This window comes from Lonchura striata, chromosome 9 (genome assembly GCF_050655825.1).
Source record: "Lonchura striata isolate lonStrDom1 chromosome 9, ASM5065582v1, whole genome shotgun sequence".
NCBI lineage: Eukaryota > Metazoa > Chordata > Aves > Passeriformes > Estrildidae > Lonchura > Lonchura striata.
Genome location: NC_140711.1, coordinates 7,193,901 through 7,210,126, shown reverse-complemented (window position 1 = coordinate 7,210,126; position 16,226 = coordinate 7,193,901). Strand labels below are relative to the sequence as shown.

At 51.3% G+C, this 16,226-nt stretch overlaps 1 protein-coding gene across 1 annotated transcript in view; it reads left to right on the top strand.

Moving 5' to 3' along the window:
• Nucleotides 1-41: 41 nt before the first annotated feature.
• Nucleotides 42-16,226, top strand: part of EPHB1 (EPH receptor B1) — a 76,998-nt gene continuing 60,813 nt past the window's right edge. Inside the window, exon 1 of the mRNA XM_021537200.4 lies at nt 42-273. Coding sequence (XP_021392875.3) covers nt 216-273 — 58 coding nt within the window. The 5' untranslated portion in view covers nt 42-215. The remainder of the gene's footprint in view (nt 274-16,226) is intronic.

Genomic DNA, 16,226 nt, shown 5'->3' with positions numbered 1-16,226 from the left:
GCGGCGGGGGCCGGCGGCGGCGTGGCCGCGCGCGCCACTCGCGGCGGCGATGTGACCCGGGCGGGCGGGCAGCGGCACCGGCACTGCCACCGGCCCGTCCCGTCCGCGGCCCGGCCCGCCCTGCCCCGGAGCCACCCGGCCCGCGGACGCACCCCCCATGCCCGCTCACGGCCGCCCGCCGGTAGGGGCTGACGCCTGCGGGGCCCGAGGAGGCGATGGCTGCGGATCTGGTGGTGCTGCTCTGCCTGGCCGCCGCCGCGGCTGCCGTGGAAGGTGAGCGGCGACCGGGACTACCGGGAGCGGGTGGGATGCTGAGCCGAGGGTCTGTGCGCCGCCCGTGGCGTCTGCAGCTGGGGAGCAGGCAGGGAGCGACTCCCCCGCTGGAAGGCACCGGTACTGGGCTAGATCTGGCCCCGTGGCCCCGGCCTCTGGTGACAGCCCGGGTTACCCGGCCCGCGGGCGGTGCTGGCAGCCCGTGCCCTCGGGAGGGGGGGCCGGGGATGGAGGAGGAAACCCGTCCGCATCCGCGTGGGGCTCGCCTCCCCTTTCCTGCGGAGCCCTGCCGGGTGCCGCGGTGGGGTCACCTCCGAGGTCCCTTCTGGTCCCCGAGGCCGCGGTGGGGCCGTCTCCGGAGCCCGTCTGGGTCTGCTCTGCTGCCCGGGGCCGCGGTGGAGCTGCCTCGGTGGGCCGTGGCGGTGCGCCGAGCCGCCTCTGCCAACCCTCCTCCTCGCAGCCCCGGCGGAGGATGGATGCGCCAGGAGCCGTGGGCAGGTGGTCTCCGTTTCTGGGGGTGAACTGAGCCGGGGGACGCTTTGCCCGGCCATGGAGCCACGGAGCAGTTGCGTGCTCGTCCTCTCAGCACAGTGCGTGCCAGTGGGCTGGGATCTTTTCCCCGTCTCCCTCTTGGTCGTGGGATTTGCTGGGCAGCAGGAAGGTGCCTGCAGCCAAGACCCAGGCTCCGGGCGGTGGCCTGGTGGGACAGCCAGCCCACCCCAGCCTTGGTGCTGTGTCGCTGCTCCGTGCCCGGCACGGTTCTTGAAGTATTGCTTCGATTATTTTGTCTCTTTATTTTGCCACGGCCACCTTTTTTTGCTGGTGCAGCAGCAGCTCGTGGCAGGGTTGCCCAGCGCCGGAGCGGTGGCTGCGAGCAGGGGACGTGGTGCAGCCCCTCGGTTGTGAGCAGCGAGAGGCGCGGGTGGGGAGATGATGCTCAGGCTCTCAAACCACTGCCGGCCGGCGTGGGGCTGGCCCTCCTCGGGGGGTTTGCATGTGGGCATGGCTGTGGCTGAACTGGAAGCTGATGGCAGGAGACCGGCTCAGCTCGGGCAGCTGGTTGAGGAGCTGGAATGCTGCTCCGGTGGGGCTTGGCCGTAGTTCCTCTCTGCTCGGAAGCGCGGCTGCGGGATCGTGGCGGGGAGGCCCGCTCGATGCAGCATCCCCCTTCCTGCTGGCTTTTGGCTGGCACACGTGTTTGCTTTCCGTATTTCTGGGGCTTGCCTGATGCCATCTCTGTAGGAATACCTGGAGGTGGGAGTGCTGGTGCCATGCCGGAGCGCGGTGCAGCGAGCGCGCGTTTGCTCGGTGGCCAAGCCGCCCGTGAAGAGGCGAGACCTGTTAGCTGTGCCGTGGCAGCGGCAGCGGCTTGAGGCGCTGCTGGAATTTCGGCTGGATGGGAGATTTCGGCTCCCTCCTGGTCTGAGGCCACTCCTGGGTGTCACCCCCAGTGTTCCCCGGGCTCTCCCCGGGAGCCCTGGTAGAGTCAGTGTCCCTGCCCAGGACCGAACCTGTCGAGGAATGGTGATATTTCTACTCTGCTGAGGAAGTTGCTTGGATAGTAAAGTAGTATCCTAGGAGAGGTCTCAGATTTCAGGGAAAATGTTGGATGGGGAATTTCTGAAGGTAGAGCAATCAAATCTGATTTGGAGTTAAGGCGAGAGTCTAAAGATGTGGTCATGTAAAGAAAATGCCTTTTAATGGGGTTTATTTAAATCTTACTGGATCTCTTGATACAGAGGTTGAATTTGCTAGATTGAAACATGGTTTTTGGAGCATCTCCTGGGACCTGCCCTGCCCTGGGCTCTGGCTTTTCCCCTGGAGCATTGGCGAGGTTGGATTAGCCGGCAGCACTCTCTGAAATCATGGCAAAGCCACGGCTGGTGCCCTGCTCTGCCCTGAGCTGCAGAGGCAGCTGAGCCAGGGATGGCTTCCTGCATCCCAAATCAGCCAACGAGACAAAAATTCTTTTGCTTGTGATGGTGGGGGAGGCATCTGGGGGTCTGGACCTGGCTGGAGTGGGAGGAGGATACAGCTGGAGTCAGGGCACAGGCTGCCTCCAAACCACTCTCGTTATTCTCCATAAAACCTTGCTAACTCATTGCCTGTGGCATGCGAACCTGGATGTAATAGAGTAACTTATCTGACTTTTTTTATGGTTCCTTGACTTTTTGCTAAATCCTGTGGCTTAGCTGACCCTTTTCTGCTGGACACCTGGACGTTTGTAGTAATTTATGATTTTTTTTTTTGTGGCTTGCAAAGAGGAAGAAGGATGTGAGAAGATGACAGCACCAAATACTCTGTCTCTCCCACACCCTGCAATCACTCAGGAGCCGCTCGCGTGCTCTCTCTCGTGTTAGCTGAACCAAATATAATCCATTTAGCATACAGAGAGGGTGGTAATGGACTGACATTACATGTTTTAACTCAGGTTGGGGCTGTTGGTAGGTCAGATGGGGCTGATGACCATTCGGTGCAGCTCTTCTGCGTACTCTGTTTCATCTGCCTAACCTGCTCGCCTCTCCAGCATCTCCCTCCCTCGTGCCTGCTCTTTTAAAACCCAGTTTTTTCTCTCTGTGCTTGCAGCATCACAATAAGCAGAGCACAGGAGGGAGGTAGAAAGCTCTGCTTGGGGCTGGTGGACCCGGCTTAGTTTTCTTCCCCTGCTTATCCACTGGCTTCAGAACTGCTGCCTGGGAGGAGAGTAGGGATGGGGTTTGACTGGAGAGCGAGTCCCTGGCTCGTGCTCCGTGCCTGCCCTGCTCTCCTCCCTGTTGGCTCGGGATGCACACATCTGTTGCAGGCATCCTTTGGGCTTCCTGTGCTTCCACCAGGCGCCGGAGCGGTGCCTGTGCCGAGCAGCCTGGGAGCTTCCCCGAGCACCAGCACCCCTTGGGCTCCCACCTCTGGCCCAGCTGCTCCACCCCGAGCTGAGCCCTTCTCAAGGAGAAGCTAGAAATAAGTCTTCAGAAGAGAATTTGCAAGTGCAAACGGTAACCTTCATGGGAATTTGCAAGTGCTACTATTCAGCTGTCCATTTACTCTTTTTGCTTTCTTTGCTCAGACTAACTGAGGGAAAAAAGAAAGCCCTAAGGGGAAAACCCTTATTCTTGGGATGATGAGTGAGCCCAGATTTTGTCAGCCTGAAGGGAAAGTGTTTTGTCAAGTCATGGAAAAGGGGCTTGACATTGCAGATGCTTATGCTGCTTTTTCTTTTTTTTTTTTTTTTGACTAATTCCTGGTATCCCTGCTCATGGAGAAGTGAGGTCTGTGTTTTCCTATTCTTTTTGGATATTGGAGTGCTGCATGTTCTCCCGTGTGTTAAGCGGCCCTGACTGCTGTGGCATGAGCTGCCAGAGGGTTTGCTAGGTGTCCTCTCATCCATGTTGGGTGCAGCCCCTGACACAACAGGAGGGAATAAAACCCTTCCATTGGTCTTAGAAATTGGAAGAAAATACGGATGTTGGATGATGAAAGAGGTCAAATATGTTTGTCTGGATCTGGATCCAGGCTATGGTGCTGAGTAATTGATGTTTCTAGCAGAGATGGGTAAGGAAAATAAGTGCTCAGATTTGATGAAAAGGGGGAAATGGTATCTTGGGCAATGGGTGACTCTATGCTCAGCAAATCAGATCAGCAAAGTCTCAGAGACCCTGGTCCTGGTGCAGTGGGAGTGCTGTGGGATGAGGCTGATGGAAGTGATGCTCAGAGCAAGGCTGAGGAGGCTCCTGTGGTGTGTGCACTGCACTGGCTGAGTCCAACCAGCTCCAGGGGCTTTTTTACCTCTCCCAGCTGGGGGTACCCTGAGCTCAGCACACATGGAAAGGGCTTCCTGCAGGAAGCCCAAAACTGTGTGATGCTGCCCAAAGGGCACCGTAGTGCTTTGTTCCCTCTAAACAGACAGCGTTGGTGTGAGGAGCCATTTAAGGGCACAGCAAGGCCAGGCAAATACTTGGGGTTATGGGAGGGAATGCTTTCCCCAAATATTCCTTACGATTTGAAAGTGCATTGCAATTTGACTTTGTTCTGCTGCAAAGAGAGCTCTCAAGGGTCGATGCACACATCAGTACTGGGGTAAGGCAAATGTTAAGGCTGGATGTTGGCTAGGTGGCAATTTGGGAAGGCATCTCCCCAGCTGGAATGGTAGAAGGTTGGAGTAAGTGTTGCTTACAGGGGTCCCAGGTTGGTGTGGGAGCAGAAGGGTGTGGAAAAGGATGGAGTGATGGCAGAGTAGTCTCAGGAAAGAGCTGGGGCCTTGGGTGGCCTCTGGACTCTGAGCTGGCTATTGCATTGTTCAGCTTTTTGGGGTAAACACACAGACATTCCAAAAACGAGCAGCTTGAGAGGCTGACTGAGAGTGTGCAGGGAAGGGAACGGGCACAGGGTGTTTGCAGACACAGCCCTTCCTTTCCTTAGGGACAGTGGGAGCAAACCCTTGCCCAAATCAGCTCCATGGCTTCCCAGATAAGTGGCAAGTGTGGATGGGCTCCCTCCTTCCCTGTAAATGTTGCTCACAGCCACAGCTGAGTTTTTGGAGCTCTTTTATTTTGGTCACCATCCATTTTCCCACCAAGTCACATCATGAGAAATAGTGAGAAAAACAGGACACGTGTTTTGTAGGCACTAAAGGATCTGTGCTCTATTTATTTATTTCTCACAACTTTTGAATTATTGAAGTGCATTCAGGGGAGATTAACTTTCCCTGCTCAATATTTATTATTGTTTCATTTCCCTGAAAGTTGGAGCTACAAGAGCTTTGATGAATGGGCTGGAAGGTTCTGTAGTTTCTCTATGGCTAATCTAAATATGTCCGTATCCTTTGCTGAAAAGCTAATTTGTAATTTCCTATGGTAATGCTGCTTAGTGAATTATAATGATACACCAGGGCCTGCTTTTCATCCCAGCCCTCTGTCAGGGGAATAACGCTACCATTGGAAAACGGTGTGAAACCTGGAAACTGGCCATTAGTCCCCTAAATTTCTGGTCTAATAACAGGAATCCAGAAAGCCTGTGCACCATCTGGTCTGTTTTTTCACGTCGGGGCTGGAGAGCATCCGTCTGCCCCAGGTTGGTTCCAGGCATGGGAGAGGTGCCCTGTGCTGATGCCACGAGCCGTGGGTTTGCGTCAGCGACCAGAGCTGGATGGTGCACGCAATCCCTGCTTCTGGAAACCTCTCCCACCGCCCCACTTATAACCAAGTGTTATCAGTCTTTTGAATAATTGAAGAGGCTTTCTGTTGAATATTTAATTACAATAATATTTGGTTAGCAGGGGTTGTTGGGCTCAGTTTGTGCAATTGAGGATTGCTGCAAGAAAGGCTGTTAAAGGAAAATGTTGTTGTCTATGATCATTGATTTATCTTTTTTTTCTTTTTAAGCTAATCAGTTACTTAGTTGAAATTGGTTAATTAGCTCAGCTCCATTAAGATTCTTTGGCATTTAAACTTGATGTTTCTAAATAATTATAGTTTTGCCTGCTAAGCCCACAACCCAGGGTGACCTAATTACTATTAAAGCAAGACGTGCTTTGGTCTGGCTTTAATAAGTTCCTGCTGGGAGCCCCGCAGTGAAAAATCACAGAGGCAGCAGTTCAAAGGGGAAGGGGCTTGTGCTGAGCCCTGGACAAGGAAGATGAGTGTCCTTCAGCCCCACTTCTTCCAACTGAAACCAGGGATGGTCTTGGCTTGGGAGGAAGGGAGTCCCAGAGCATCACATGGTCGACATTTCCATATTGTGCACTTATGTCACAATGGATGGTCATGGCAAGCAGCCGTTTGGAGGATGTGAGGGTTAAGATTGGTTTTAGTTAATCGATGAATTTTAATTTGCTTTTTTCCTCTTCTCAGTCATTCCCCTTAATAAGCAAGATGAGTCCTTTCAAGGTCTTTCTGGATGGGGGGAGGAAAAAAAAATGGTATTATGTTAATCTTGGTGATTTTTAACAGTATTAAGGTTATTTAGCTTATTACTAAGATCTAGTGGAAGTTATTCCTGCCCACAGGAAGGAGTTGGAATGAGATTAAGGTTCTCCCAACACAAACCATTCTGGAATTCTAGGATTTTATTTATTTATTTAAAATTTTGAAATATCCAGGCCAAGTGATTAGGCATCCGTAGAGCCTCAGGTATGTGCTCATTAGTTAGTGAAGGAAGTGTTTATTATCTGGGGAGGCATCCAGTGAGGGTTACTGGTGGTTGGAGCTGATGGAGCTTTAATTTGTTATGCAGTGAGTAAAAGTGGAGGGTGGGAATAGGTAAGGGGCTGTGGAAATCCTCACTTCCAGGCTGTTTCCTGCCATCCTTGATGGGGGTTTCATCACAACTTCAAAGGATTTTATGATGCTCTCTCCTCAAAAGCCCTTCTTTCCTCCCACCTGCCTCTCCAATGCACTGGTACCCAATGTGCCACATCCCAGCAGCAACTGGGAGCCAAGCTTTGGATAATTCAAACCCAACCAGCATTTTTCTTGGATTTCTCCAAGCACAGCTGGGTTTTGGTGTCTTTGCTTGACTATATATTATTTTTATGAGAGGATGGGCAGCTTAACCCACTGGATGCCCCCTGCTCCTGGCTCTGTCTCCCAGGAAACCTCTGAAGTCCTGCAAAGCCCAAGACCTGCATGTCCACATCTTTCCCTCCCTTTCTCTATTTTCTTCCTGTTTGCAGGGCGGAGCAGGGGGACGCCTTTATTTGTGTGTCCTGGGCAAGTCACCTTCAGCTCGGAGGGGGACCGCTTCTCCTTGAGCCCCAAAATCTGGGCAAACAGGGCTCCTGTGCCTGCTTGGAGCAGCAGGTCGTGCTCTCTGTGTGCCGTGGGTGACCTGGCAGGTGACACCCAAAATGCAGCTGGCTGTGATGGAGCTGGTGTTGGTCACTCGTCTCCTGCTGCTAAAACCACACCCCGGGTGCAGGGATGGAGCAGGGAACAGCCGTGTTTGAAGTTTTATGGAGGTTTTTCATTTCTTTTCCAGCAGTCAGAGGCCAGGGACGGGCCTTTGATTACTCGAGGCCTTCAGCCTCTTCCGTAGCCGCGGGGCTGGAGCCGCCTCATTATCATCCTCACTAGGGCCCTGTTGATATGAGGATAATTGCATTTTGCTCAAAAGACATTAAATCACCTCGGAACAGGCAGAGGATGTGAATTACATATTCCCCAGGAAAACTGGGAACTCAGCAGAAGAGTTAAAAGGGAAACACCGTCCTCAGAGGGCAGGAGAATGGGGCTAGCTGTGGGGGGCTGCTCTGGGCTCCTGGGCATTCCCTGCTCTCTGAATGGGGGAAACTGAGAGGGAGACAGCTGATGTACTGGAGGCAGTCTGGGGCTGATCTTGGTGTTTTCACCAAAAATCTGTAGTTTCTTATTTCCAAATGCCCAAGGAACAGGATGGACATGTAGGGAGAGAGCATGAGTGGGATGCCCTTGGAGTGCTCTGATGCTGGCTTTGCTTTTCATTTGAAACAAATGTGTTTGGAAGTAACAAAATTGTCACAATTGTAATGGTTTTGACTATTTCAGGACCTTTTCCTCCCATGATGTGCCCATAGAGCTGGAGAGGCTGCTCCACTGGTGTGTTTGCCCTCACCACGTGGCCACTCCATCCCTGCTCTTCTACTGTGATTATTTTTAAAGCAGTTTTTATTTAGCCCTGGAAATTATGGGCATGACCTGGCTGCAAGTGAACCTGGAGCACAGAGCTCTTCCCCAGCTTGTGGAGTTTGGTCGAAGCTCTCCAGAAGCTCCACACAAGTGGGTGAATCTCCTGGCCTTTGCTGCCTGTGCAATTTCAGCTCAACTCCTTGAGCTGAATTTGCTGGTGGGGGTCTAAGATGTTCAAGCCCATCAGGCTCTCAACAGAGGCGCTGTGAACTCAGATACAATGAGGTTATTGTGACCAGAGATGGACTGTAAAGTGGTAATTTCTGGTGTAATGAAATAAAGGAGGATCAGTTCTGTACTGTGTTTCCTGGGGAGGGATGTATGGCTCCTTGAGCTGTGTGCATTGTGCCAGGTAACTTCCCTCTTGCTCAGTCAAGTGGAGAAAAGCAGCAGCTGTGCAGGAATTAAAGGCATCAGTGCTTTTTTCTTTGGACCCAGCTCAGGTCGAGCCCTCCCGAGCTCTGTCCATGGGCTGGCGGTGTCCCCCCGACCCCTGGATGCTGCAGCCAACTCAGTGGAGGAGAGGAGGTGGCTGCTGGGAGCTGTAAGGGCATGAGCTGATTGTATTCAGTATCCTAAAACTCTGCTTTTATTCTCCTGCCGTGCGTGGGTTATTGCTGCGCTGGCGGCACTGCTGCGTGCCCACGGGAGGGAGGCTGCTCAGAGCCTGCCTCCAGAGCCTGCTCAAAGCCATGGAAAGCTGCTCCCTAACTTCATTGGGCTGTGGCTGTGGCAGGAGAAAAGGGGCTGCTTTGAGAAGGATGCTCCCTCCAGCCTTGCTTTGTGTGCCAGCGCTGGGTTCCGCTTGCAGGGCTGATCAGGGATGAGGAAATCCTCGTTTTTGCATGGTCGGATCCTTAACTTGTGGGAAGATGGTCTGGCTACCTCCCACCAGTGGGAACCACTTGGCAGCATCCCTGAAAGTAGTCCAGCTGCCTCCCACCAGTGGGAACCACTCAGCAGCATCCCCAAAAGTGGTCTGGCTGCCTCCTACTAGTGGGATGCACTCAGATCATCCCCAAGAGACTCTTTTATTAAAAAGTCCCTCCTGTTTCCTGGTGAGAGGGCTTGGGAAGTGATGGGTGGGTACCCACCTTACCCTGTGCCCTGATAACTCCTGTGTTTTCCCACTCTGGACCCCTCTGGGCTGGCCTGTGAGGCCACTCCCATCTCCTGAGTCACCAGCCCAGCAGATTTTTGGAGGTGGTTTGCAGCGAGGCACGTTTTTATTTTGTTCTTTAAAGCTTTGCAGCATTTGGGGGAAACTGGGATGTCTTTGAACCATTTAAAGTATTCCTAATAGGTTACCTTGAAAGCTTTCTGCAGTCTTGAATGAATCAAAGTGCAAATGTTTATAATGCAACACCCACACAGGCTGGGAGAGGAATTTTATTAAGGCAGGAGAGTCAGAAAACAATAATAATAAAACATGTTTTATGAAGTTGGTGAGAAACTTATAAACTAGGTGGAGTTTTACAGCAGATGAATTTGATACAAGTAGTAAATTTGAATTCCCAGGCTGGTCCTCAGGTCCTGCTCTTTATTACCTGAAATAACATTCTCCACTTTTAATAGCTGGCTGCGGCAGAGCGAGCGTGGTTTTATCTTTCTAAATGATCCACCGTGCGTGTCTTATAATCAAACTTCTGCCCATCCTCAGGGTTCCAGCCCTTTCCTCGAACAGCCAATTAGCAAATTGCTGCTCTTTCCTTTGCTGCTACAGGGGGACTTTGGGAATCCTTCAATACCTCCCTATGTCTGGATTAATGATATTTTTTTTCCAGCAGAAACCACTTTATTTTCTGATAAGAGAATGTTTTATTAATACATCAGCAAAAAGGGATTGAAAGATGCTCTTGATAAATCAGTGTTTTGCAGTATCACCCTGCTGTGTTTCCCTGCTCCTGGCACTGCTGGGAGGGATGGGGGCATTTTCCAGAGCATCGTTGTGAGGGGACTGATGGCCTTTTGAGGTGTTTGGTGTCTGTTCCCATTTTCATTTCCCATGTTGCCTTGAGAATCCCCCCTTTTCCGAACAGTTTCCTTGTGGTGCACTGCAGGGACCAGCAAGGTGTCAGGGCATGAGGTGGCTCTGTCCATATTCCAGGGGTGGCCTCCCAAGGGTGGCATGCACTGAGTTCCTGACTCCCCTCAGTTCTGTCAGCCCCTCCATGGCACTTGGCTGTTAGCAGCTGTACCTGAGGAAAGGGTATAAAAATGGTTTCTCAGTCCCCTGTCCTGTCTGTGCACACACCAGCAGATTATTCCTCTTGAAAAATAAGTGATTACTTAAGTAAAGCATTTGAGCTAATGGCCAGATTATTCCCTTTAAAATGGGAAAGTAATTAGGGATGTTTTTTAAATAGGCTTCCCACCCTTGGATCTGCTGGGATTAGCTTATGTGGGTGTGTAAATATTTAGTTTCCAAGGACTGGGTTTTTTTTTTTCCTTTCTTTCCTCCTCCCCTCCTCTTCCTTGAAGTAACAGCGGTGATAAGCAACAGAAATGAGGCAGCAACTGTTCTTGGACCCTTTCCCCAGCACCCAAAATATAACTGGAATTAAATATGATCCTAAAAGGCAAACAAAATCGAGGTTCTGCTGATGTGATGCACGAGAGGTTTCCTCTGTGTGTGTGTGTGTGGAATTGAAGTCATTGGATGCTGGGGTGTTTGGGATGATGGGAGAACAAGTCCAACCCCGAGTAAGAGCTGTGGTTGAGCATGGTGGGCTTGATTGGATCTTCTTCCCGTGGCTGCCTGCTAGCTGGAGGGAATTTTTGAGCTTGTTTCCCTGTGTGGAGGTCTCTCTTTAACATCCAAACAATTTAAACTTTGTGAACCAAGGCGCTTTGATGTTTGGCTTCAAAACCGCTTCTTGTTTTGAAACTTGTTGCAGTGCTTGCAATGTGTTGGTGAAGCTGGGAAGGCAAGCGAAAAGAAGCTGAAAGCAGAAGCAAAATATGCAATTAGATGCAAAAGTAGTTTTAAGTGAGTGATGTGATGGAGTTGCAGATTAAAGGAACGGTTGGAACCAGTCATTTATGCAGCTCTCTTCAAGGTCTGCATCCATGGAGACTCCTGCAGCTGAGGAGCACCTTGCCAAGCCAGAGGAGGCCAGATCTTGTATTCCCCACATCCATACAATGGATAAACTCCAAGCCCTAGTGAGCCACCAGAACAAAACCCGGCTCAGAAGAAAAGCTGCACAGCCCCAAAGTCGGAGCTGTCATTGATTTACCATGTAGCTTTGGTTCAGTCCTGCTGCTGGGAGGTACTTAGGAGATACTTCTGGGCCATCGGCTTCAAATCTTCATGCACCTATCATTTTTCTTTCTGGCAGGGATTATTTATTGCAAGCATTAACCTGGAGCTGCTTTCAGGTGCCTCAGTCATTTTTTACAGGCTGCATTTGTACTGTTCAGCTGTTCTTGGCAATTTGGGACTTTTTGTTTGCTTGCCTGCCTGCTGGAAAGTCTTCAGAGGTTGTTTAGGAGGCAAGGGGAGCCTGTGGATCCAGATTTTTTTTTTTTTTTGTTATTATTATTATATATTATTATAATTAAAACATATTTTTAGCAGCTGAAATTCAAACCCGTCTGGGTATTTATACAGCAAGATGTTTTGGATGAGGAATAGGCCAAGAGAGTCACGTGGTTGGGGCCAATGTGAAACAAAAGAATCCATTTATTATCCAGGCAGGAAATTTGTTCCTCGGGATGTTGTAGCTGCAGACATAATGATTTCATTTCCTCTGGTTCACCCAGATTAATGGCTTGTGCTCTTTTGTTTGTGTGCCTGTGTTATTCCTGCAGCCTGCCTTCCCCTCCCGCTCCGTGCCGGTGTGTGCGAACATGTGTGCGAGTGCCCTGGGCCAGGAGGGGGCACGGGGGTCTCCAGGCTGCAGCAGGATGCCTGGGATGGTGGGTTGGGGTGCTGGGAGAGCTGAGCAGAGCCCCAGGGACCACCTGGGGGAATCCTTCCTGGCAGTGATGTATGATGTGTCTGGAGGTCTTCTCCTGCTGCATCTGTGGGGTTTTTATCCTACGTTTCTGGGGATCTTCTTCTGCATCTGTGGGGCTGTGGTCACCAGAGCAGTGAGAGGTGTTTTCCTGTGAAGGTGTGATGGGATGAGTGAGATGAAGAGTTTTAGACAAGTGTGAATGTTGAACTTGAGGAAGGTGTGAGAGCAGCGTGTCTTCTCCACAGCCGTGCTCCAGGGTTTTTGTAGTTTTGTAGGTTGAGTACTTGGTGGGAAACCCAAACCTTTGCACCGTCCCAAACATCAGGCTGGGAAACAACCTCTTTCCCCAGGGAACTGTGCTGATGCACAGGGATGCAGGAGTTGGCCACATGGCTATGGGTGAGCAGCTCCTTCCTGGCTGTGAGTTGGCCTTTCATTTCAGGTTGGTCCCAGCCCTCACTGGTCCACTGGCAATCTGGGGCTGGTGGTACTTACACTCTGTCCTTGATAAAAACCCAGCAGATCCATTTTGTGGACACTCCAAGATTAGCAGAAGCCTTAATCACTCCCTTTCTCTCCTTCTGAGTGTTTGCCTTTCAAAAGTGATGTGACAGGCAGATGGTGCCTTTGTGTTGCTGTTGTCTGGTGGGTCCTTGTGGAGCTTTGGTGAAGAGCTTTTAATTTACTGTGTGCAGCATGACCCTTCTCTTCTGGATTGATCTGGAGCAACCTTGTGGATTGGAAGCACCCATTTTTGAAGAGGCAGCTCATCACCAATAAGTGTGGTGCTGCCTAGAATCCACCTGGGGAAGGATTGGTGACCACCTTGCTGCCCACCTTGCTGCCCCCATGCCTGGCTCTTCCTCCTTCCCTTCTTTACATGTTTCTACTCCAAACTGGGGGAGGAGAGTTTCTTCTACTTTTTCTGGAGGAGGTTTTCTAGCAGGGACATAACTTGCTGAAGGAAGGCCCTCTTGGCCATCCAGGTGCATGGGCCAACTCCTTCTACCATCCACATGGGGCCTTGGTGCACTGGTCCCATCTTGGACATGTATTGCTCCTTCTTGCTTTTGTTCTCCTGAGCTTTTGTGCCATGAGGGGTGCGAGCCCACTATTCAAATGCTGCAGATGAGAGGAATGGGAAGCTGGTACCCTGTCAAGCCCTAGGCGCTTTCTTCCCACCTGCCTGCCCTCCCAAATGGCTCCTGTGTCGCCCAGGTGACAGAGTTTTTGAGGATGTGACAGCTCTGTTGCGCAGAAGATGATGAACAGTAATGAGACCCTGAGCACAATGTGCACTTAAAGTGATTTATTTCAGCAAGGAAACCACAATCAGGGAGGATGGGTCACCGTCATCAGGAGAAGAGGTGGGTATGGAGATGAGCTTCAGGGGAACTTTATCATCAACGAGCAATGCTTTAAAAATGAGCAGAGCTGGTGTTGCATGAAATGGAGCTCTTCTGGTTGTGCTGGGACCATCCCTCACCTGCAGCGGTCGCAGGCATTTCCTGGGCTTTGGTCAGTGACTGGACTGGCTGACTGGGAAACTTCTCCTTGGTTACCTCCTGCAACTGTGCTGATGTTTTTTGGTGAGGTGTCACCTGTGTGTAAAGTCAGCATTTGGGAAGGAGACTGTCCTGAGGAGGAGAGGGGAAAAAACATCCCTGAACCCGCTTTGGCGCAGCTCCCGGCACGCAGATGGCTGTCCTCATGCTGGAGCCTTTTCCCAGCTTGCGCAGGCGCTGGGGCTGGAAGCAGGGGTGTGCCAGGCAGGCTGGCTGCCAAGTGGCACCTCCTGCCAGCATCCTCCTCTTCCTCCTCCCCTTCCTCACCTCCAGGGCCTGTGGGAACTGTGGCTATGTAGCAACTCAGCTGGGCACTGCAGCTTGCAGGATAAGCATGGCCTAAGAATGGCGCTGAGCAAAATTTTGTGATTTAAGGTTGACTTAGAGTAGTGCTCATCTTTCTTCCTTCTCACAGAAGAGGCTGCTGGCATGGGGGGATCCCTGGTGCTGCCTCTGCTGGCACAAGCTGGGGGCAGGCAGCTGCTTGCCCATTGCTTCTGGCACCATTTGGATGATGCACCAAGAGGTTACAGCAAAGGGTCCTGAACCCCTCTTGATGAAGAGCGTCTTCCAAGGCAATTACAGTTGCTCATCGTTGTTGGTGAATTTGGGCAAAGATTTAACCCAGCCCCTCTGGCCTGCTGGAGCTGGCACCTTGTGTGAATGGGTGTTTGGAAATCTCGGCAAACACTCGCCAGACCAGCTGTGTGTGTACATACCTAAAGGCAGCTCAGACTGATAGGAAAGCTTTTTGGATAGGTTGCAGGATGGTTACAGATCTTGGCCACTGCTTATTTTGTCTAAATCTAAAAGTGGAGAAGAAGAAAAAAAAAAAGAAAGGCAAAGGATGAGTTTCCAGCACATTTTGGGAATTCCAGGGCATTTATATGTTTAGCCAGAGCAAAGAAGGCAACAGGGTCTGCTAATGGGGTGCTTGGCCCTTTCCAATGGACTGGTTGGCTTTGCCATGTCCCTTTTTGATGGTGGGGGGGTTTGAGTGGGTGATGGACTTCTCCACCAAGACATTCTCAGGGATGCAGGCAGAGCCTTCCCTCAGTCCCATCCGTGTCCTGACGGAGGCTTCCCTGTGCTGCTGGCAGCCATGTGCCGCTGTGGTGGCACAGATTTATTGCTCTTTGCCTCGTTTGCACTCCGAGCTGGCTCCATATGGTGCAGAAGCCGGAGAGACGATGCTCGGTGCTCGGCACGGCCGGCACCGGGCTGGGGGGCAGCGCGGGAGCGGCGCTTTTGCAGCTTGCTCCATTTGAGGTTCAATATTTCCACCTCCTCCCCTCAACGACTCTGCTCCCGCAGCTGTGGAGCGCTCGTCACCTCCAGCGCAGCCGGAGCATCCCGGTGCGATTCATCTCTTGCCTTGCTGCTTTCCCTCTTCTCCCCATGAGGTCCCCTGTGCATGGGTGGACCAGAAATGCTATTTTTTAGCTCTTACTCGTGAAATTTTTGGCTGGCCTCCCAGAAGGCTTTAGTGTGTGTCAGAAGCTGCATTAAAAAATAGAGGATCAAAGTCACCAACAGCAGCTGGTCTGTGCTGGGGTGAAAAAATGTTGGTGACTGGGGGAACACCAAGCCCTTGGCTGCGCTGGGAACAGTTGTGCCCGGGGTAAGCTTGAGTCCCCTGGCAGTGCTTGCTCTGAGCAGTCTGTCATGTTTGTGGCTCACGTAGAATCCTTGTGACATTTTAAAATAAGATCTAGTAAATAGGAGCCGGACGGTGCCAGGTGCAGCTCTGGGCGCGAGGGCTCTCTGACAGCAGGGCTGGCATTTCAGAGTTAGGGCTCTGTGAGATTCCTGTTTTTGTAGCGAACGTGAAGCTTTTCTGGAGAACATGGTCCAAGACAGTGACTCATCCTGAATCTCTAAAGATGTGATAAAGGCGTGTAGGGAAATGCAGGATAAATGTTTTGATTTTTAGAGTTTTCCTCACAGGCGGTGCTACCCTGGAGTAAGGCAAAATAAATCCAGTGGGGAAGGAGAGCTGTGGGAAAAGGTGGGGACAGGTCTGGCACATGAATTCACCAAAGCTCAGTGCACCCACTGTACTCCAGCACTGGAAGTTTGCTTTGGAGTCAAGCACATGCCCCTGTAAGACATATGTGAGCCCGCTGCTTGGGAGATCCCCTGCAATCCCATGGGTCCTGTGGATCCAGGCACAAAGACTGTGGATCCTTGTAATTCATCCTAGCACATGTAATTGCAGATGCTATTGATGTTTATGGCAGCTCTGTCTTCTCAGATGACTAATTCTGTATTTAGAGGCTCTCATTTCCAAGGGAATCCCAGCTGATAAGGAGCCCACTTCCACGGAACTCATTAGGCTTCAAATGGCCCTTGTCTGCTAAATCTCACATGCTGCTTGTATTTATTATTTTTTATCTCTTTTTGGAGTTCCTTGCTCTCTGATAATGTGATGCAATTCCCTTTTCCCAAGAGGGGAGCTCCTGGCAGAACATCCTTATGAGTGAGCTCACTTGCTTCCATGGAACCTGGCTGGAGCACACCACATGCAGCCCATGTGGGTACTTGGATATTGACCAAGATGTGAGCTATGGAAAAGTAGTGGAAAACAGGAAGTTGTTGGCATTATTACCCAACAATGCTTGGATTATTCTTAAGACTTGGTGCTTCCCCAGGATGTATGATGGGTTGGGGATCTGGATCCTCCTTGTTCTGTCAGCTGTGAGATGGGTGTCCAAGCCAGCTGGTCTCCACCCAAACAGTCCAGCGATGTGAGGCCACTGTGCCCTGTC